The sequence below is a fragment of the Mustelus asterias genome, chromosome 11 (assembly GCF_964213995.1).
Source record: "Mustelus asterias chromosome 11, sMusAst1.hap1.1, whole genome shotgun sequence".
NCBI classification, from domain to species: domain Eukaryota; kingdom Metazoa; phylum Chordata; class Chondrichthyes; order Carcharhiniformes; family Triakidae; genus Mustelus; species Mustelus asterias.
The window spans coordinates 48,800,047-48,822,945 of NC_135811.1; the positions used below are offsets into that span (position 1 = coordinate 48,800,047).

Below are 22,899 nucleotides of genomic sequence, written 5' to 3' on the forward strand. Positions count from 1 at the left end.
CTCACAATAATATTCCCATCAGGTCATCTCATGTCAACTCAGTTTTCAAATCACACGATGTAGGCCGGAAATCGACAAATGTCCACGCAGGTGTTGAGGAGCGGCTGAAAATCTTCTGACAGTATTGTCATCCTTGTGATAAACAATTAATTAATGGAATATCGGTCAAAGAGAGAGCAAAGAAAAGTACAGCACAGGAACAAGCCCTTTGGCCCTCCAAGTCTGTGCTGATCATAATGACCTAACTAAACTAAAGAGAAACATTCTGCCCTTACTTGGTCCGTATCCCACTCTTCCCTCCCTATTCGTGTACCTATCCAGATGCCTCTTAAATGTTGCTAATGTGCCTGCTTCCATCATCACCTCTGGCAGCGTGTTCCAGGCACCCACCACTCTCTGCATGAAAAACTTCCCCCGCACATTTCCCTTAAACTTTCCCCCTCTCGCCTTGAACCTGTGCCCCCTTGTAATTGACACTTCCACCCTTGGAAAAAGCCTCTGACTATCCATCTTGTTTACGCCTCTCATAATTTTGTAGACCTCTATCAGATATCCCCTTAGCCTCCGTCTTTCCAGTGAAAACAATCCTAGTTTGTTCAGCCTCTCCTCGTAGTCAACACCCTTGAGACCAGGCAACATCCTGTGAACCTTCTTTGTACTTTCTCCAAAGCTTCCACGTCCTGGTAGTGTGGTGGCCTGAACTGCACGCAATACTCCAAATGCGGCCTAACCAAGGTTTTATATAGTTGCAACATGATTTCCTAATTCTTGTACTCAGTGCCCCGGCTGATGAAGGCAAGCATGCCATATGCCTTCTTACCTTGGTCACCTGAGTTGCCACTTTAAGGGAACCTGCACACCCAGATCCCTCTGTATGTTCCTCTTGAGTATTTTCACTGCCCTGCAGCGTATGTTGTTTCCGATTTCTGTACAGGACTAAATCGCAACAAATATAGCCTATTCTGATTGCGTGCAGAAGTATTACAATAACTAAGGGAACTGGTGCACATCTAGACTGCATTATATAAATGTGTGCCTAATAGTAAGCTACCATTGGTGTGGCTAAATTGCGCCCAGTGGCTCGTTTGTGTCATTCTCGTGATGCAGCATAATGCTTGGGTTGTTGTAAATTGTTCATATGGAACACAAGCCACAATATTTAATGTGATTTTATTCGAAATGCAGCTCTTTTGTCATTTCAGTGCTCCTTAAGATAATATGAATTGTGTTACTCCTGTGGTCAACTCTCACCTAGCTGGAATTCTTTAGAGCAGATTCAAGCCTCAGTTTGAGATGGACCTTGGATTCCGGGTTTCTGGTGCATGCTGTGCATCCTCTGAATATTGCGGACCTATCAGCAAGCCTCAAGGAATTTCTCCCTCCCTCACTCAACTTTCAGCAGCGCTCCACATTGTACACACAGAATAAAGAACTGTTTTGGGAGGTTTTGGCTAAGAATTAAATATATCAAGAAAGAGCAGGCATTTTGTTTTTGATTGTGATTTGAACTCAATTTTAGATGTGTTCACCTGCACTATTATTTTTCACTCAATTTGCTGCAGTGAATAAACTGGCATAAATCCAGATAAATTGGCAGGGCGAGGGTGGGGATGTGAAGGGAGGGCAGGGGGCCGATGGTGCAGACTTGTGGTCAACTTCTCGGAGTGGCACAAAAATCCCAGGAAATGTCATGACGTGAATAACAGTTTACCTCACTTAAGTTACAATTACCTGAATCCAGTGCTGCAGATGCAGAATTGTAATAGTTCAAGTCTCCAGGAAATTGCCGACTATGCCCACCCCGAAACCGGAAAATCCCGCTCTAGGTCAACGAACCTTTCCCTGGCCTGTCCCTCGCCCGCTACGATTCCCATGGTAGGCGAATGGGAAAATTCACCCATTATGTTCAGGAAAGGTTGTAGGTTTTGTTCTACTGTGATTATAGATTCCTTAGCAGAATTTCTGGGGAACTGGGATTTTGGTAACATTCTTTCACAGGTGGTGTGGTAATTTAAGCACTTAACTTCCTCTGAGTATCTCAAGCTTGACGTAGCTGGGGCCTTGAACTGGATTCAGTTGGCTTTTGAATTTGGTTTTTGGAGCAAGTAAGGAATGGATTTGGGTTTGCCCGGACCATTCTGAGCATTGGCTTTGTAACTTTAAGAATGGAGTTAAGAAAATTAATTTGAAGTTCACACCTCAGCTGAGGAGTTGTTTGTTTTCAATTCAATAACAATATTTACCAAGGGTGGAAACACTCTAGTCATTGTGTTTGTCATCTATGTGGCTAACTACCTGTTAATTATAATGTAGCACTGAAAACAGTATGAGAAATGTATATATATATTTTATATACATATACATATATATGTGTGTGTAGCCAGTTAAATTGTTTATAACTGCAGTGGAATCAAGTCTGACTGTCATGGAGTCCTACAAGTGGCTGCTTTAGTGCAACATGCTGTACTGTTTAGCGATTTAACTGCTAGTGAGTGCAGAGCACTGATTTTGGACTCGAATGAATGGGTGGAAGGAATAAAAGTGTAACATGTTTTAGCAGTGCATCAGTGAGCAGAGTTTCAGTAATGGATGAACCACAAAACTTGAAATGTTTTAGAAAGACGTTTTGGATTCAACATTAAGTAGCTTTCGTTCCCAGTGTGCTCAGCTGGGCAGCACAGCTCAACAGTATAGTCATTGAATCATCCTCGGGTAACTTGTTACCCATTCATGTGCCAACAGTGTAGTCATTGAGTCTCTCATGATTCATTCAAATGCTAGCTCCTGCAAATTCACAGTGATACAAATCAGGCATTTATCCTTTAGTGATGGAGAACTGGCACCAAAGTAATCTCTACGAATGATGCAATAGCATAGTTTCAGCTGGGTTGTAGTTTTGTTATTTTGAACATTTATAAAATTGGCTACTGCGAGCTGTGATTATTATGTCTAATTTCTATTGTATGTAATATTCAGACCCAACTGAGAATATCCTGCACTTAAATTGGGCTTTTTAACACACAGTGGCAGAGTGGAAATGAATGCTGGATAGATGTTAGGAGAGGAACTAATTGATTGAACATGAGAATGCACGTTGAGACAGGTTTTGAGAAAACATTTGAAGGTATGGATGGATTGAGCAAGTGGGAGACGTTTTGGGAAGTGTAATCTCAGTTCCAGGCCTTGATAGTTGAGAACTCTATAGCCAATGTTGGTATGGAATGGGGTGTCTTGACAAATACATGAATAGGTTGGGAATAGAGGGATATGGTCCCCGGAAGAATACGGGGCTTTAGTTCAGTCGGGTAGCATGTTCGGTGCAGGCTTGGAGGGCCGAAGGGCCTGTTCCTGTGCTGTAATTTTCTTTGTTCTTTGAATTGAGAGGACATTATAAACTAAAGTTTGAATACTACTTGGAGTCCACCGCCCTACCATTAGATTCTTCTGAAACATTTCAGAAGTTGCATTGCAGTTGTCCTCACTGTCGTCATTAATTCCAGTTATGCACAGGTTCTTGCTTTCATAGCATCAACTATTTTTGGTGTTCTTCATATTGTTTTGTAAATTTATTTCAGTTGAAATTGTTCAGCCTTTGATTGTCCAACATAACTCCATTTTGGTAAGGATCAACTGCAACTGTTTTGTGACAACCACATGAGATCCATTGGATCCCAAGGGGCAATGTTCTGGAGCGGTATGCTTTTCTAGAAAGTCCAGTGATGAAGGATAGAAGTGGAACCAATCTTTGCAAGCCTTTATTTCCAGAGATGTACATTACGAAACATACAACTCTTAACCCAAGCTCAGTTTCAGCCTGTTCCTATTTATACCACTTTTGAAGAACCAAATACAACTAAATGCCCCATTTGAAAGGGGCACAAGTGACCCACTGTAATGAAACAAACCGAACCTTGACTCCAATTAAACTGCTCCTATATATAAGAGCACAACTAAATCCCCGTTAATACCTACTACTTGCATTCAGTTACGCACAAAATATACAATTAACGAGGATACTCAAGTCTTTTGATGTTTTGGGTTGCTGAGGTGCATATCTTGGAGCTCAGGAGCCAAGTATGAAGTCTAAATTCATGCTCCTATTAATTATACTGTTTCAGGTTACTGATACCAACATCTTACTGTTTGGTTTAGGATCTTTCCACCTTTGCAAACACCTAGGATTGCAAATTCAAACAGACATTAGCGCAATTAACGGAGAACTTTGCGAACCACTCCCATGTAGCCTGCAGGTTGTAGTTTGAACATCCGTGCCCTACCACAGTTGATACACCGACACAGATGCGACTGTACTAGGATGTAGTGCACACCTACAGGATGTATTGATGCCGGCCAGGTAGAAAGTTACTCTGAAACTAGTTCAGACTTTCGTTAAACAGAAAGCAGCATCAAAAAACAGGGAGGGAGTTTTGATCATTTTGTTGGGACATGATTCAAATGGCTCCTGCTTCTTGAATTGTGAGATATTACTTTTCTGGAGTACAGTTATACAGATGCTGACCCTCTTGTCATCTTGGGAATTAATAGAAGGTTCCTCCAGAGATGATCCTTGCTGACAGCCACATTATTTATTTTATTTATTAGTCACAAGTAGGCTTACATTAACACTGTTATGAAGTTCCTATGAAAATCCCCTAGTCGCTGTTTCGGTACACTGAGGGAGAATTTAGCATGGCCAATGCGCCAGCACGTCTTTCAGACTGTGGGAGGAAACCAGAGCACCCAGAGGAAACCCATGCAGACATGGGGAGAACGTGCAAACTCCACACTGTGACCCGAGGCTGGAATTGAACCCAGGTCCCTAGCGCTGTGAGGCAGCAGTGCTAACAACTGTGCCACCCAAAGCTATTCAAGCTCGAGGCTGCCATAACTTGCTAGTTGTTGCACCAATCCCAAGTGAATTATCATTTCCTTTTGTGTCGTTGCTTGTAGTCCCCCAAGTTTTATGATCACAAAATTAAGCAGGAATCATATAATCCCTACAGTGCAGAAGGAGGCCATTCGGCCCATCGAGTCTGCACTGACCACAATTCCACCCAGTCCCTATTCCTGTAACCCCACATATTTACCCTTTAATCCCCCTGACACTCGAGTCAATTTAGCCAGGGCAATCAACCGAACCTGCATATCTTTGGACTGTGGGAGGAAACTGGAGCACCCGGACGAAAAAGTAAAGTTTATTTATTTATTAGTCACAAGTAAGGCTTACATTAACAGTGCAATGAAGTTACTGTGAAATTCCCCTAGTCGCCACAGTCCGGTGCCTGTTCGGGTCAATGCACCTAACCAGCATGCAGACATGGGGAGAACGTGCAAACTCCACGCAGACAGTGTCCCAATGCTGGAATTGAACCTAGGTCCCTGGCACTGTGAGGCAGCAGTGCTAACCACTGTGTTGCCCGGATGCTAGTATGCAATCAATTCACATGTTCATCTGAATATTATGGTTCTGCCGTTTAGTGGCGATGGTATTCCATCCATTTACATTCCAAATATTAATATCTCTGTGCCGTTCCTGTATCTTATCAGAATAGAGGCAGGAGAATTGTGTAACACATAAACAACAGCATAGGCTTGTTGGGCTGAATGGCCTGTTCAGGTGCTGTAAATATTATGTTGTTAAGCTATCAAGTTGACATACCATTCTGAAAGTAAAATTGTGTGCTTTGATGTGCTCTTTCACTGAAAAAGTTTCAAACTGTGACTGGAGTTAAACTCAATGTCATTAAGAGGGGAAATTAAAATTGATATCCTTTTTATGGTGTTTTTGGGGTTGATGTCACCTGGATTACAGTCATGTCGCTCTACACCCCACCACCTCCTTGACCCCCATCCATTTATATTTATTATCTCAGGCTGTTCAAATTAAGGAAATTGGCTATAAAAGTAGAACAATAGTTAGATCTAGCTCGGAGTCAAAGGGAGGGAATATGATCTTGGTGTGTGGAAGGTGCTTTCATTCCATGGAAGGAGGAAATTCTAGGATGTAAGCAGCCTTATTGTTGACCTGCCTTGAAACAAAGTGCAGAATAAACATACACCTGGTTATAAAAATAACTGAACAAGTACTTCCTTCAGGAATTTTATGCAGTCCCCTTCCTTGTTGGCATTCTTCTTTCCCAACCGATGCACTTGGAAGGATGTACCAACTTGTATACTTAAAGTGGCAGGGTGGCACAGTGGATAGCATTGCTGCCTCACCAGTGACTTGGGTTCAATTCCCGGCTTGGGTCAATGTCTGTGCGGAGTCTGCGCATTCTCCTTGTGTCTGCGTGGGTTTTCTCCGGGTGCTCTGGTTTTCCTCCCACAGTTCGAAAGACGTGCTGGTTAGGTGTATTGGCCATGTTAAATTCTCCCTCAGTGTACCCGAACAGGTGCCGGAGTGTGGCGACTAAGGGATTTTCACAGTAACGTCATTGCGGTGCCAATGTAAGTCTACTTGTGACACTAATAAATTAACTTAAAAAAACTTAGTCATGCTGCCAAAAACGCCCTCTGCATCAGTTGTTCTCGCTGCCTCAAGGCTTTCTCTTTCAGTTCGAGCGATGCTTTAGAATTAACTGATATCCATCTTTGAAACTTTGTAGTTGAATTCTCAGTGGGTTTTCAGTCACCAGAGGCCGGTATTCAAAGTAAGATTTGCAACTCTAATCTGAAAAGAAAGACAAATATTTGTTGGTGAGTTTCACCAAATGAACATTTATAGTCTAGTACTTTTGAAATTGATCTTTCTGATAACCTATTGACACAGGTTTAGACAGTCCTGTTTGGTTGGAAGAAAGGATTAAACTTTTCAAAAACTCAGCAGATTGTTTTTCTACCTCGTACTCTAAAGTTCATGGTCAGCTCGCAATGAGGAGGCTATCTTATTGCATGCTATCTGATCGACCACAGGAACGCAGCTGGTGTCATGAATTTCTTCTTTATTATGTTGAGATAATTCTTACCCTTTTTAATAACTGCTCAGTAAAATTTGAGAGAACAATGCATCTGACACTTAGAGACATTTATTATTTCAGAATATGCATCCTAGTCCTGCACCTGGAAACCTGAGTGCCAAATGTTTCTCTGAAATTGTGAAAAATGCCTGTCCAAAACTGTCACGTTACCTCACCTTGAAGTAGACCCAGGTTCCTAACTGAAGTGAAATTTGTATCCCTCTTTACCTCTCTCTTTATGTAGCGTCCTTGGTTGTCTGAAGGTTAGAGTCATAGAGGTTTACAGCATGGAAACAGGCCCTTCGGCTCAACTTGTCCATGCCGCCCTTTTTTTTTAAACCCCTAAGCTAATCCCAATTGCCCGCATTTGGCCCATATCCCTCTATACCCATTGTACCCATGTAACTATCTAAATGTTTTTTAAAAGATAAAATTGTACACGCCTCTACTACTACCTCTGGCAGCTTGTTCCAGACACTCACCACCCTCTGTGTGAAAAAATTGCCCCTCTGGACACTTTTGTATCTCTCCCCTCTCACCTTAAACCTATGCCCTCTAGTTTTAGACTCCCCTACCTTTGGGAAAAGATATTGATTATCTATCTTGTCTATGCCCCTCATTATTTTATAGACCTCTATAAGGTCACCCCTCAGCCTCCTACGCTCCAGAGAAAAAAGTCCCAGTCTATCCAGCCTCTCCTTATAACTCAATCCATCAAGTCCTGGTAGCATCCTAGTAAATCTTTTCTGCACTCTTTCTAGTTTAATAATATCCTTTCTATAATAGGGTGACTAGAATTGTACACAGTATTCCAAGTATGGCCTTACCAATGTCTTGTACAACTTCAACAAGACGTCCCAACTCCTGTATTCAGTGTTCTGACCGATGAAACCAAGCATGCCGAATGCCTTCTTCACCACTCTGTCCACCTGAGACTCCACTTTCAAGGAGTTATGAACATGTACCCCTAGATCTCTTTGTTCTGTAACTCTCCTCAATGCCCTACTATTAACTGAGTAAGTCCTGCCCTGGTTCAATGTACCAAAATGCATCACCTCACATTTGTCTAAATTAAACTCCATCTGCCATTCGTCAGCCCACTGGCCCAATTGATCAAGTTCCCGTTGTAATTGGAGATAACTTTCTTCACTGTCCACTATGCCACCAATCTTGATGTCATGTGCAAACTTACAAACCATGCCCCCTATATTCTCATCCAAATCATTAATATAAATGACAAATAACAGTGGGCCCAGCACTGATCCCTGAGGCACACCGCTGGTTACAGGCCTCCAGTTTGAAAAACAACTCTCTACAACCACTCTCTGGCTTCTGTCAAGAAGCCAATTTTGTATCCATTTAGATACCTCACTCTGGATCCTGTGAGATTTAACTTTATGCAACAACCTACCATGTGGTATCTTGTCAAAGGCCTTGCTAAAGGCCATGTAGACAACGTCAACTGCACTGCCCTCATCTACCTTCTTGGTTACTCCTTCAAAAAACTCAATTAAATTTGTGAGACATGATTTTCCACACTCAAAGCCATGCTGACTGTCCCTAATCAGTCTTTGCATCTCTAAATGACTGTAGATCCTGTCTCTCAAAATACCTTCCAACAATTTACCCACCACAGACGTGAGGCTCACTGGCCTGTAGTTTCCAGGCTTTTCCCTGCAGCCCTTTTTAAACAAAGGCACAACATTTGCCACTCTCCAATCTTCAGGCACCTCACCCGTGACTATCGATGATTCAGATATCTCGGCTAGGGGACCTGCAATTTCCTCCCTAGCCTCCCACAATGTCCTGGGATACACTTCATCAGGTCCCGGGGATTTATCTACCTTGATGTGCTTTAAGACTTCAAGGTTGCTAATGGCTTTCCATGTATCTATCAGTTTTTCTCTGATTGCCCTATCGTGATATCAGGATATGAGAAGAGGCAAAACCCAACTATCCAGCTGGCACAGGGACTGAATCTGTGCTGTCAGCACCACACGCCAACCACTTGAGCTAATGGGCCCTATTACTATTTATTCCATGTTTCTTGGGGGAAAAAATGTACTATTCTTATTGAGCTTGACTTTGGGTATTTTATGATTTTTGGCAATCAAAGCTGTCTTTGGTTCTTATCTTTGCCCTTTCTGAACCACAGCTTTTGTCCTGGAATGTTTTTATCATCAAAAGAAAAGATCGAGTAGCATACACCTATTTTGGATCACTTGTGGTTTAATCATAATCATGTTAGCTATGGCTCAGTTGGTGGCCCTTTTTAAGAGTAAAAATGCTTTTAAGATTTAGTTTTAGCTGTGTATATTGCAGGTGGAGATAGGACACCGGGGCGTGAACATCTCTCAACTCTGGCAGGAGAAGCTGGACAGGACAAGCGAGTTGCAAAGATGTAGGTTTCCTAAGGAACAAGTTACAGTCCAGATAACCAGGGAATCGGGAAAGAGAATTTCTCAAGATGACTGGAGTTAAGAGAACAGAGACCAAGGTATTGTTCAGAAGAAATCAAGGAAGAGTAAACAAAGGGTTCTGAGTTGAAGAGACAATTGCAGTAACCAGAATTATAGTGGGACAACAAACTTCAGAGAGAAATCCGAAGTTCCATGCCATTTTACTAGAGTCTGGGAATTGAGAGTTAAAGCAATTGTGAACGGTTTGTACAGCAGTCAAGACAAAGAAACTGCACTAAATTGCTGTTAAAAGTGGAACAGAAGCTTTGATTAAGAGCTAATTGTAAAGCCTGGACTGGATTTCGGAATGCAAATTGCTAATGGAAAGCATTGTTGTGAACCAGATTTTGAAGCATTGGAAAGCTTGGAAACTCGTATGTGACAATCTGGGGGGGATTTTGAGAAGAAGTCCACAGACATTAACTTGGGCTTAGAGTGCGGTGCGTATTTTGACCACAGTCATCTTGTGTGCTTAAAAGGGACTTTGTGTATTAATGAAACCATTGTAGTTTAAGATGCACTTTGTAGTCCATGTTAATCTTAAAATCCTTGTGTAATTGTTAAGGTAAGGGGTGAAGTAAAGGAGTATTGTATAATAGTCAATCTTTTCATGTTTGATTCTTATTGTTAAAACTAATTAGCGGTCCTTTGATTCTGTTCCTCCACATTTTATATAGAAAGTAAAAGTTACAGTCTTTTGAGTCAGGAGTCTTCCCATCCATTTATAACATCAACTGGGATCATAACACATACATGAGAATCATGAGTAATTGCCAGCGCATCTTGAATCTTCTGTTTCGTGGAACGTTTAAGTTGAAACAGTGATTTGAGCCAAAACTCCCAATGGATAATAGAATTCTTCATAGTAAAATTGATCTTGAGGTTAGCAGTTCTTAATTTTGGCACATTATTGCTTCAGTGCAATCTATATAATTCATCATCTGAATCTTAATTTCAGAAAAGCAATTTTACTAGCTTGTTTGGGTACTTGTAGCAACTTGACCACCTTTGTTACACATTGTGTTATTTGCTTGCTGAAGTTAAATACTTATGAGTTCTCCATGATAATCAAATCAAATTAGCTCTTGGGTCAAATCTGATTGCAGGTGAGAGCTGATGATATTGTTGGCATGAAACCTTCCAGGAGGCCTTTTTGATAAATCAAACACAGTGGTTCCCATTGTTCTAACCACCCTGAGGTGAGGTTCCCCAGAGGTTGTTGATCTGAGCGAGATCCCTCGATTTTTCATCAACTGACTGAGAAACCCCCCCAACTTGTTAGAAACCCAGGTGAGGATGAATGACTGGCTCCAGGTCTCTATTCAACCCACACTCTGTTGGTCGTAACAGGGTTTAATCTAACAAGGTTCCTCTTCCTGTGGGCATCTTTTCTAGACACAATAATTATGTTTGAGAGGGAGTCATTTCAACTAGCCTGTCTTGAGTTTTTAAAGATAGTGGATTTATTAACTATTAAAAAGATAAGCAGAAAAATGGTAAAACACATGCATAAACATTCATACAGGTTAGACGCATGAATTGAGTCCAATAGTAAGTAAATATAAATAAAAGATTTACACAGAACAGTCTTTTACTTGCGAAGGTAGATAATGTGTAGCCATTGCGATTTGATTCCAGGAGACTTCTGTAGGCAGAGAGTCAGTTTCAAGGGTCCAGTAGAGTTGACTTCCACAGGTGAATGGTTGATTTTTCGATTTTAGTGTTCTGTGGTTTGGCAGAGAAACTTCAGTCCTCTTTCCATCTGCAATTCTTTTGCTGGCTGGGTTGACTGCCACACTCGGAGAAGACCGGAGATATTCCTGCCAAAGATAGCTATTTTTGCAGGGGCACTGCATCTGTCACTGTATCACTCACTTTCAGTGTGAAAAACTTTCAGCTGCTTATCCTCACAGTGCAGACAGGCAGGTGCTGGGATAGCTCTTTCAGCTGGCTTTTAATCCCTCCTTTAGTGCATTCCGGTTTCCACTAGGAATATACAATCCATCTAGACAATCACACCCAGAATCTTTGAGATAAGATAACTTTTGCGTCCCTTTGTCTTTACTGGAGATGATTATTAGTCTTTTGATGCTTTTGGAAGTACCTTGTCAGCAAACAGTTCCATTCTCCCTCCAGCCATTCCTGTCAGTGGCTGACTGTACATTTTCAGCCACCTTCAGGGGTTTGTGCCCCCCACCACCCCTCAATGTCCTACAAATACCCAATCTCATGATGAATTCTTCAGCGGGGCGGTATGGTGGCACAGTGGTTAGCACTGCTGCCTCACAGTGCCAGGGACCTGGGTTTGATTTCCAGCTTGGGTCACTCTCTCTGTGCGGAGTTTGCACATTCTCCCCAGGTCTGCATAGGTTTCCTCCTGGGTGCTCTGATTTCCTCCCACAGTCCAAAGATGTGTGGGTTAGGTGCATTGGCCGTGCTAAATTGCCCCTTAGTGTCGGGGGGACTAGCTAGGGTAAATGCATGGGGGTTACGGGAATAGGGCCTGGGTGGGATTGTTTTCGGTGCAGACTTGATGGGCCGAATGCCCTCCTTCTGCACTGTAGGGGTTCTATGATTCTATATTTTATAATGAAATGAAAATAACATAGAAACAAAAACAGAAAATGCTGGAGAAACTCAGCAGGTCAGACAGCATCTCTGGAGAGAGAATAGAGAATAGTATAGAAGGCAATGTGTCTAATGATGGTTACGCTTATCACAACGCAATGCTTTAGCAGATTCTTCTTTATATGTTGCTAAGAAAAAAAAATCATTTGAGTCAATCAGAATCTAACCAGTAATTCTTTGATGCGCAGGAACACCTTCAGCTCATGATGGACATGCCATTTGTTCCAGAGTTGCTTCCCTCCCTGCCCACTCCCCACCAATACTTCTCAGGCAACCAACACCACTAAAAGTAGATTAATCAGTTCTTTGTTTCGTTGTTGTTTATGGGGTCTTATCTGTGAAATGGTCGTATTTTCCGCCATTAAAGTTGCCACACGGCAGAATAATTCATTACAGGGAAGCACTTTGGGAAGCTTCTGAGAGATGTGATACAGCAAAATGCAGTCTTTCCTCATGTATAAACTTCAATCTAGGAAAATTTCACAATGAAGTGCAGAATGGAAAACGCCAAGTAATCTTATCTATAAGAGATTAGAGAATAGAAGAATGAATGGAAAAAAAGGACATTGTTTAAATCATGACATATAGAATACAGGAAATATGCAAGATGAATTACATGTTTGTTTCAGCATTTTAAAGTATGATTGTGGCACGATAATGAAGTAGCTGCTCAGAGCCTGTCAGTGACTTCCAGTGGAAGAGGGATCTGATTTTGTTCAATGTCTCCGTCATTTCTCAATATTTTCCTTGCAAGGGATTTGACTTCTAGTCCAGTGCATCTTTTGCTTGCTGTTATTGACTTATTTAAAATGCTTGTTTTGTAATTGGTTCGGAGTGGCTCTGACTGCTTGAAAAATATTTTTTCAACACTCCTTTGCCCTCTACTGTGCTATGTTAAACTGTCGGCTGTAGGCTGTGTGCTATCCTGGACTAGTTCTTCTACATTCTATATATTCTGTTATTAGACTGTAGTTGTCTTGATATATTGAATCTACAATGCAGGGAGGTAACAACTTACAAGGATGATTTTGCGCTCACACTTTGAAGGGATATAGGCTGGAGATAGAGTTACGACAGACTCGTGTTCCTGTCAAGCATCGCTCTCCACGGGGAATGTAGGTTGTAGAGTCCTCTTTGAAATGTTTTCTGATGTTTCCCAAAGTGAACTTTCTGTTGCCCACAGTCAGTAACTTTGCCCTTCAGCTGAGCATTTTCTCTGGCCGTTGCTGTTCAGGCTCCCAAGTGCCCTGTTAGTGTTCTTAGCACTGGAGTTATTCTAAGAATAATTGGTAAGGCAAATGATTTGCTTTGACAGAAATGATGTTGCAAAGAAAATCTGGAAATTCACTTCACTGTCAGAGTACTGTATCCGTGGAATCAACGGAAAGGGGTTGGCTTAGTGTGCTGTTAATTACCACTTTTTGGGAATTAAAACAATTTTGGGGAATAGCAGAATAGTGAGGAGATGTACTTCACTTCAAACATAGAAAAAAAGCAGCAGGAAGAGAGCGTTCAGCCCTTTGAGTCTGTCCCCCCCATTCATTATAATCATGGCTGATCATTCAATTCAATTGCCTGATCTCTCCCCCCTTGGCCCCAGCCAACCCATACCTTTGACCCCCTTCGCCTCAAGTGCTATATCTAACTGTTTCTTGAAAACATTCAATGTTTTAGCCTCAACAACTATCTGTGGTAGCAAATTCCATAGGCTGAACACTCGAGTGAAGAAATTTCTCCTCAAAGTGCTGGAAATACCTAACATGTCTGGCTGCACCTGTGGAGAGAGAAAGTGAGTTTCAGTTTCATAATTGCATACAACTGTTCTCCAGAGCAAAGCCGGCAATTTTCTGTTCACCCCCTAGTTGCCCAGAGAATTGAATTCTGTGTTGCATTCTTGAACCGCCTGGGGCTTGAGTCCGTGTGTGATGCAGGATTTTGACTCGCAGATGATGGAGTGATAAATACATGTCCAAGTCTGGGTATTTTTGAGACTTGGGAGAGAACTTGATGTTCCCAAGGGAGGAAAGACTCCACGAAATCTGTGGCTAACTAAGGAAGTTAATGATACCAAATTGAAAGAAAAGATGTACAATGGCAGACCAGAGGATTGGGAAAAGTTTAGAAACTAGAAAAGGATGACTAAAAGAACAATGCAAGAACAAAAAATTGGTGTATGAGGAAAAAAACTGGCAAGAAATATAAAAACACAGTAAAGGTTTCTACAAGTATGTAAAACGTGTATGTGACCATTGGTCTCTGGAGGATGAGATTGGGGAATTAATAATGGGAAATAAGAATTGCCAGAGATTTTTGATCAAGTATTTTCTATCTGTCTTCAAGTGGAGGACACAAAAACCATCCCAAGAATAGTAGACAATCAAGAGGTAAAAGGGAGGGAGGAAGTTAAAACAAACATGATCACGAGAGGAAAAAATATTGATAAAAACCAATGAGACTAAACGCTGACAAGTTTCCTGGACCTGATGACTTAGAACTTTGAGTCTTAAAGGAAGTGACTGTAGACATGGTGTTTGTATTGGTTGTAATCTTCCAAAATTCCTTAGATTCTGGAAAGGTTCCAGCTGATTGGAAAACCGTAAATGTTGCACCGCTAGTCGAGAAAGGAGGGAGACAGAAAGCAGGAAGCTATAGGCCGGTTAGTCCAAAATGCTGGAATGCATTATTAAGGAAGATATTTAGAAAATCATTATACAATCAGGCAGAATCAACATGGTTTTGTGAAAGTGTTTGACAAGATGATTAGGGTTCTTTTGAAGATGTAACCAACAGGATGGATAGAGGGGTAGCAGTAGCCAAAAGGTATGTAATAAAGTGCTGAATAAAAGGTTATTGAATAAGAGGTCATGGTATTGGGAATAGTCTATTAGAATGAATAGAGGGTTGGCTAACTCAGGAAGCAGAATTGGGCTAAAAGGGTCATTTTAAAGATTGGCAAACTAATGAATGAAATGTCAGAGGGATTAGCGCTGGTACTGGGACTTCAACTGTTTGTGAACTAATATCAATTATTTTGATAAAGGGACCAACTGTAGTATCGCCATATTTACTAATGATACAAAGAACTATAGGAAAGCAGATTGTGAGGAGGATGCAGAGAGACTGCAAAGGGATATAGAGAGGTTAAGTCAGTGGGCAAAAAATTGACATATGGAGTATAATGTGGGAAAACTTTAGCAGGAAGAATAGAAAAGCAGAATATTATTTAAATGGCGACAGATTGCAGAATTCTGTGGAATACAAAGGGATTTGGGTGTCTTTGTACACGAATCACTAAGTTATCATGCAGGTACAGCAAGTAATCAGAAAGGCAAATGGAACATTAAAAGTAGGGAAATATTTCTAAAAAACTAAAGGGCATTGATGATATAGCACCTAGAGTATTGTGTACAGTTTTAGTCTCCTTTCTAAGGAGCATAGGCTTGCACTCGGGGCAGTTCAGAGAAGGTTCACTAGGCTGATTCCTGGGATGAAGATGTTATCTTATGAAGAAAAGTTGAGCAAGTTGGGCCTACATTCATCAGAGTTTAAAAGAATGTGAGGTCATTATCTTATCAATAAATAAAATTCTGACAGGGCTCGGCAGGGTAGATGCTGAGAGGTTTTTCCTGTCAGAGGCAGGGTTGGGAGGAGGGAATAGTCGAATCTAGAACTGGGGGCATGGCTTAAAGATAAGGGATCTCCTGTTAAAAGTGGTGATGAAGAGGAATTTGTTCTCTCAGGATCATTAATCTTTGGAATTCTCTTCCATCGAGAACAGTAGACATTGGGCCTCTGATTATATTCAACGCTAAGTTAGACAGAATTTTGATCTACAAGGGAATCGGGGGTTCAGAAAGCCACAGTTGGATCAGCCACAATCTTATCAAATGCCGGAACGAACCTGATGGACTGAAAGGCCTATTGCATCTCTTTCCTGTGATCCCCTTGCCCTTGAGTTGTGGAGGTCATGGGCGATATTGTGACGGTCAGTCTTGAAGATGCTACTGCAGCCACCGTGCATTGACGGTGAAGGGGATGAATGCATAATGTAGTGAATTAGATGATGATCAAGCACATGTTGCTTTGTCCTGGATGGTATTGGCCTGCAATTAGTACTGGAAAAGTTTAAGGTTGATAAATCCCCTGGACCAGATGAACTTCATACCAGAATATTGAAATAGGTGGCTAGAGAGATATTGGATGCATTGGTGGTTATCTTTCAAAATTCTATAGATTCTGGAAGGGTTGGACAGCAGAAAATGTAATCCCACTATTTAAGAAAGGAGGGAGAATGGAGAACTACAGACCCGGAGTTAGTCTGACATGTTATAATCTGTGATGAGGGATGTGATAACTGACATTTAGGAAAGAATGGTAAAATTGGGTAGAGTCGATGTGGGCTGGAATGGTGCATTTGGATTATCAGAAAACATTTGATAAAAGTCCCACACAGGAGGTTTGTAAATAAAAATAGAGCACACAGGTTATGGTGAAATATACTATTATGGATTGAGTACTGGTTAACAGACAAAGCAGAGTGTGGGAATAAACTTATTTAAACTTATTTAAACTTATTTAAACTTATTTAAACTTATTTAAACTTATTTAAACTTATTTAAACTTATTTAAAATTATTCTCAGGATGGCAGACTGTTACTAGTCGGGTACTGCAAGGAACTTTGCTACGTCCGCAGCTGTTTGTAATATATATAAATGACTTGGATATGGGGATCAATTGTAATATTTCAAAATTTGTTGATGACCCCAAACTGGATCGGAGCCCAATTTGTGAGGAAGATACAAGGAGGCTTCAAATGAACTTGAATGAATGGGCTAGAACACGGCAGATGGTATATACTGCAAATAAGTGTGAAGTTATTTACTTTGGTAGAAAAATAAGAAGGCTGAGTATTTCTTAAATGGTGAGAGTTTGGGAAGTGCAGTTGTCCAAAGGGACCTGGGTGTCCTTGTTCCTGAGTCAGTAAAAACTAAATTGAAGGTACAGCAAGCAATTAGGAAGGTACATGGTATGTTGACCTTCATCGCAAGGGGATTGGGATACAGGAGTAAGGATCCTTAGTTGAAGGAAGGATATACTTCCCATAGAGGGAGTGCACAGAGGTTCACCAGATTAATCCCTGGGGTGGCAAGATTGTCTTGAAAAGAGATTAAGGAAATTGGGTCTGTATTCCCTAGAGTTTTCAAAAATGAGGGGTGACCTCATTGAAATTTAACAAATGACAGGGTGAATTTAGATAAGATGTTACCCCAGGTTGGAACCAGGGGACATGGTCTCAGAATAAGGGGAAGGCCAATTAAGACTGAGCTGAGGAGGAATTTCTTCACTCAGAGTGGTGAATCTTTAAACTCTATCCCAGTTGGCTGTGGAAGCTCAATCATGAAGCACGTTGGAAGACATAAATCGATAGATTTCTTGAATCCCATGACATCAACAGATATGGGGATAGTGTGAGAGATTGGCGTTGAGGTAGATGATCAGCACTGAACAAATTGAATGGTGGAGAAGGCCTGGCATGCCAAATGGCCTACTTCTGTTCCTATGTTCTTCAGCCTTCTAAATGGGGGTAAAGAAAGAAAATAGAAAATCTGTGGTACACAAATACAATCGAAGATCTGCTTCTAAAATCTGCACAAAAGTCTCTTGGCTGGAAGTTTGTCTTTCCAAGGACGTCCACATTGTGTGGTCTTTCTCTTTAATAATTAATATGGTTACGTGTATCTTCAAATGAAACAATTTGTATTTTGATGCCTTGGCAGTAGTGTTGTCCTTTAAACCTTTGTTCTTGATGTTCCAGATAAGAACACATTGACCCTAGATGGAAGAGAGTTCATGGGCTCCATGTCCACTAACCAACTGTGTTGTGATTCATAATAAAAACAAAGACAGTAACTAGTGGAAAGTGGTGGTTGTGCAAGTAAACGTTATTGACAAATTATTCAAGCAAAATAAAGCTGAAATGAATGTGGTGGTTCTTAGGCTGCATTTACACTAAAATTGTGACATTGGTCTAAAGCAGTTTTGTTTTACTCATGTTAAGAAGCTGTGCTTTAAGGTCATCTTCCTCCTTTTTGCTCCAAAGCTTACTCAGACTGTGGATTTAGATTACCGTTTCTTAGCAGTGGTGCAAGTGAAAAGTACATTGTCTTAACCACAACCATTATGTTCCATGTGGGAAACCTGTACTTCTCTTGTCCTGGACAACCACGTGCCCAGGAAGTGTCATCAGTTGGAGGGGCTCAAACTCTGGCTTTCAGAGCTCGAGCAGCAGCTGATGTCACTGCAGTGGATCTGCGAGACTTGCTACGTGAATAGCACATCTCTAGAGGCGGCTACAATGCAACTTAACAGTATGCAGGCAGACTGTCAGTAGAAAAGAACTCAAGCAGGGACAAATGTTATGGGCAAAAAGGGGTCACGAAATGTCCTTGGCCGACAGGATTAAGGAGAATCCTAAGGCATTTTATACATACGTTAGGAACAAGAGGGTTGTTATGGAAAGAATCGGACCTCTCGGGGACAAAGGAGGGGAATTATGCTTAGAACCAAAGGAAGTAGGTGAGATCCTGAACGAATACTTTGCATCAGTATTCACAAAGGAGAGGGACATGTTGACTGGTATTGTCTCAGAGAGATGTGTTGACCCGTTAGAAAAAATCTCAATTACAAGGGAGGAAGTGTTAGGCTTTTTAGGAAACATTAAGACAGACAAATCCCCAGGGCCGGATGGCATCTACCCTAGACTCCTCAGGGAGGCGAGAAATGCAATCGCTGGGCCTCTAACAGAAATCTTTGTCTCTTCACGGGACACAGGTGAGGTCCCAGAGGATTGGGGGATAGCAAATGTGGTCTCGTTATTTAAGAAGGAGGCAAGGATAACCCGGGTAATTATAGGCAGGTGAGCTTGACGTCCGTGGTAGGGAAGTTGTTGGAGAAGATTCTTAGAGATAGGATATATGCGCATTTAGAACTGAATAATCTCATTAGCGATAGACAGCATGGTTTTGTACGAGGGAGGTCATGCCTTTCAAATTTGGTTGAGTTTTTTCAGGAGGTGACAAAAACGATTGACGAGGGAAGGCCTGTGGATGTCGTCTATATGGATTTTAGTAAAGTGTTTGACAAGGTCCCTCATGGCAGGCTGACGCAAAAGGTTAAATCTCACGGGATAAAAGGTGAGCTAACTGGATGGGTGGAGAACTGGCTTCGCCATAGAAGACAGAGGGTAGCAGTGGAGGGGTCTTTTTCCGGTTGGAGGTCTGTGACTAGTGGTGTTCCTCAGGGCTCTGTACTGGGACCTCTGCTGTTTGTGATATATATAAATGATTTGGAGGAAGATGTAACTGGTGTGATCAGTAAGTTTGCGGATGACATGAAGATTGCTGGAGTTGCGGATAGTGATGAACATTGTCAGAGAATACGGCAGGATACAGATAGGCTGGAACATTGGGCGGAGAAATGGCAGATTGAATTTAATCCAGATAAATGCGAAGTGATGCATTTCGGTAGATCTAATGTAAGGGGGAGCTATACAATAAATGGCAGAACCATCAGGAGTATAGACATACAGAGGGACTTGGGTGTACAAGTCCACAGATCCTTAAAGGTGGCAGCACAGGTGGAGAGGGTGGTGAAAAAGGCATATGGCATGCTTGTCTTTATTGGACGGGTCATAGAATATAAAAGTTGGCATATGATGTTGCAGCTGTATAGAACGATGGTTAGGCCACATTTGGAATACTGCGTCCAGTTCTGGTCGCCACACTACTAGAAGGACGTGGAGGCTTTGGAGAGAGTACAGAGAAGGTTTACCAGGATGTTGCCTGGTATGGAGGGTCTTAGCTATGAGGAGAGATTGGGTAAACTGGGGTTGTTCTCCCTGGAAAGACGGAGGATGAGGGGCGACCTAATAGAGGTGTATAAAATTATGAAGGGCATAGATAGGGTGAACAGTGGGAAGCTTTTTCCCAGGTCGGAGGTGACGAACACAAGGGGTCACGGGTTCAAAGTGAGGGGGGCAAGGTTCAACACAGATGTCAGGGGGGCGTATTTTACACAGAGGGTGGTGGGGGCCTGGAATGCACTGCCAAGCAAGGTGATTGAGGCGGACACGCTGGGATAGTTTAAGACTTATCTAGATAACCACATGAACAGACTGGGAATAGAGGGATACAAAAGAATGGTCTAGTTGGGCACATGAGCGGCGCAGGCTTGGAGGGCCGAAGGGCCTGTTCCTGTGCTGTATTGTTCTTTGTTCAGACCAAGCAGGTAGTGTAGACACCCCCTGAATGCATCTAGCTCTCCAACCGGTATTCAATGGTAAGAGCAATGGTTCCTCAGGGGACTGCCAGAGCCAAGTCCACAGCACCTCGGCTGGCTCAGATCTACAGAGGGGCCAGCTGGAGGATGACTGGGGAAGCAGTAATGATGAGTGATTCCAAAGATAGTGATATGTAGGGACATTTCTGTATTTGCAGTTGTTTCTCCAGGATGGTACATTTCCTCCCTGGTACCACGATCAAGGTTGCTACTCAATGTCTGCTGATCAGTCTGAGAAGGAAATGTTGAAGCGCTGGAGGTCACGGTCCATATCAGTACTGATAACCAGCAGAAAGAGGGTCAAGTTCCTGCAGGCAGGGTTTGGGGACTGGAAAGGAAGAATCCTTCTCCAACAATGATCTTCATACTTTAAACACTTGCTTCTGTTTCACGAAAAAATGGGAGCACTTGCTTGCATTGACCAGTTGAAAAGAGATATTTATTGATATTGCTTCTGATATCAATGTGAAAATCCAAATTCTGAATGTCCTATGCTGGTCACACCATAATCTGTGTGTAACTGTACATAATTCTGACTTGTTTTCTTTGCAGCTTTCCCCTGGTTTGGAATGGACATTGGTGGAACCCTTGTCAAACTTGTGTATTTTGAGCCAAAAGACATCACAGCTGAAGAAGAGCAGGAGGAAGTGGAGAATTTGAAGAGCATTAGAAAATACCTGACCTCGAACATAGCTTATGGGAAAACAGGGATTCGCGATGTGCACCTGGAGCTGAAGAACTTGATCATGTGTGGGCGAAAAGGGAACTTGCATTTCATCCGCTTTCCAACGCATTCCATGCCTAAATTCATCCAAATGGGTAGAGATAAAAATTTCTCTAGTTTACACACTACAATGTGTGCTACAGGAGGTGGTGCCTACAAATTTGAGGATGATTTCAGAATGGTATGTTGTAGTCATGCAACCTAATTCCTGTGAGGAAATGTAGAATGTAACTTGCTTGGCAGACTGAGAGACACCATCACATCTCCCTCTTTTCTGTGACTTTTTCTGTTCCAGTAGAAAAAATGTTGACTGTTTTCAAGCCACTCTTCATAAAAGTCTGTCGTTCTAGTGTACCCATCCATGTTGCTAATATTCCTTTTGTAACTGGGTAATTGAAACTGTACGCAATATTTTAATCTCACTCCAATCAACGTATTGTACAAATTCAACTTTATTTTGGTTTTATTTGTTAGCACCCTTATATGCCCCTATTTCTCTCCATTACGAGTTTTGCTCCTGTCTCCGCTCATCTGCTGCTGAAATACTCATTCATATCTTTATTACCTCTAGACTTGACTATTTCAATGCACTCCTGGCTGGTCTTCGACATTCTGCCCTCTAACTTGAGCTCATCCAAAACTCTGCTGTTTATCTTAATTCGCAGCAAGTCCCATTCACCTATCGCCCCTGTTCTTGCTGACCTACGTTGTCTCCCAGTCAAGCAACATCTTGATTTTAAAGATTTTCCTTGTTTTCAAATCCTTACATGGCCTTGCCATTCCCTATCTCTGTAATCTCCTCCAGCCTTGTAAGTCTCCGAGATATCTGAATTCTTCTAGTTCTGATCTCTTGTGCATCCTGAATTTTAACCGCTCCGCCATTGGTGGCCATGTCTTCAGTTGCCTAGCCCCAAGCTCTGAAATGCCCTCTCTTATATATCTCTGTCCCTCTACCTCACTTTCCTTCTGTAGCTTTGTGTCCTGTTTTATTTTATAATACTCCTGTGAAGTGCCTTGGGATGTTTTGTTACAATTTACACAGTGCTTCCAATGCATGTTTTAACTACATGGAAATAGTTTTAACAGATAAACATTCACATTTGGATTGGCGCATCTATTTCTTTTTGATTGTATTTGTAACGAAAGACCTGGATATCCTTTGTGAATTAATTTTCAAATCAATAGGGGTAAGGTACATTTACTACTGTGGTATATCATATAAACTTTATGTAGAATAGTTCCCGTTGCAAAATAAAAAGCAAAGTATACCTGGCTTAGTTGGAAAAGTTCAGATTATACATTACAGTTTTGAGCTTTCTACTGTTCCTTGGACAAATGGTTCAGCTGTTTGTTAATTTGCTGTCTTTCTTTCTTGGTTATTGCTGTTTTCCAGATGGCTGACTTGCAGCTTCACAAACTGGATGAGTTGGACTGTTTAATCCAAGGTCTTCTTTATATTGATTCCGTTGGGTACAATGGTCAGTCTGAGTGCTACTATTTTGAAAAACCCACTGACCCTGACCAGTGCCAGAAAAAACCATATTGCTTAGATAACCCTTACCCAATGTTGCTGGTCAACATAGGTTCAGGGGTCAGCATCCTGGCTGTTTATTCCAAAGATAATTACAAAAGGGTGACTGGAACCAGGTAAGCACGTAGAGATCCATGACCGTGTCACATTGATGTTTGCATATGTATAATAGCAGACTGAGAGATTTACAATTTTATGCATGACTGTGTATTTTGCATGCCATTTTAAACCCTAGCATGGCTTATGTTTGACTTGTACTATTG

The 22,899-nt window shown here is 41.7% G+C and overlaps 1 protein-coding gene across 3 annotated transcripts in view; it reads left to right on the forward strand.

Annotated features, from left to right (window-relative positions):
- Window positions 1-22,899, forward strand: part of LOC144500515 (pantothenate kinase 1) — a 73,039-nt gene that overhangs the window by 18,964 nt on the left and 31,176 nt on the right. For 2 of the 3 annotated variants that reach the window (XM_078223559.1, XM_078223560.1), the window contains exons 2-3: window positions 20,934-21,286; window positions 22,499-22,752. In XM_078223559.1, coding sequence (XP_078079685.1) covers window positions 20,934-21,286; window positions 22,499-22,752 — 607 coding nt within the window. Of the gene's footprint in view, window positions 1-28; window positions 122-20,933; window positions 21,287-22,498; window positions 22,753-22,899 lie in introns of those variants that run through there. The other variant, XM_078223561.1, reaches the window with a different exon arrangement.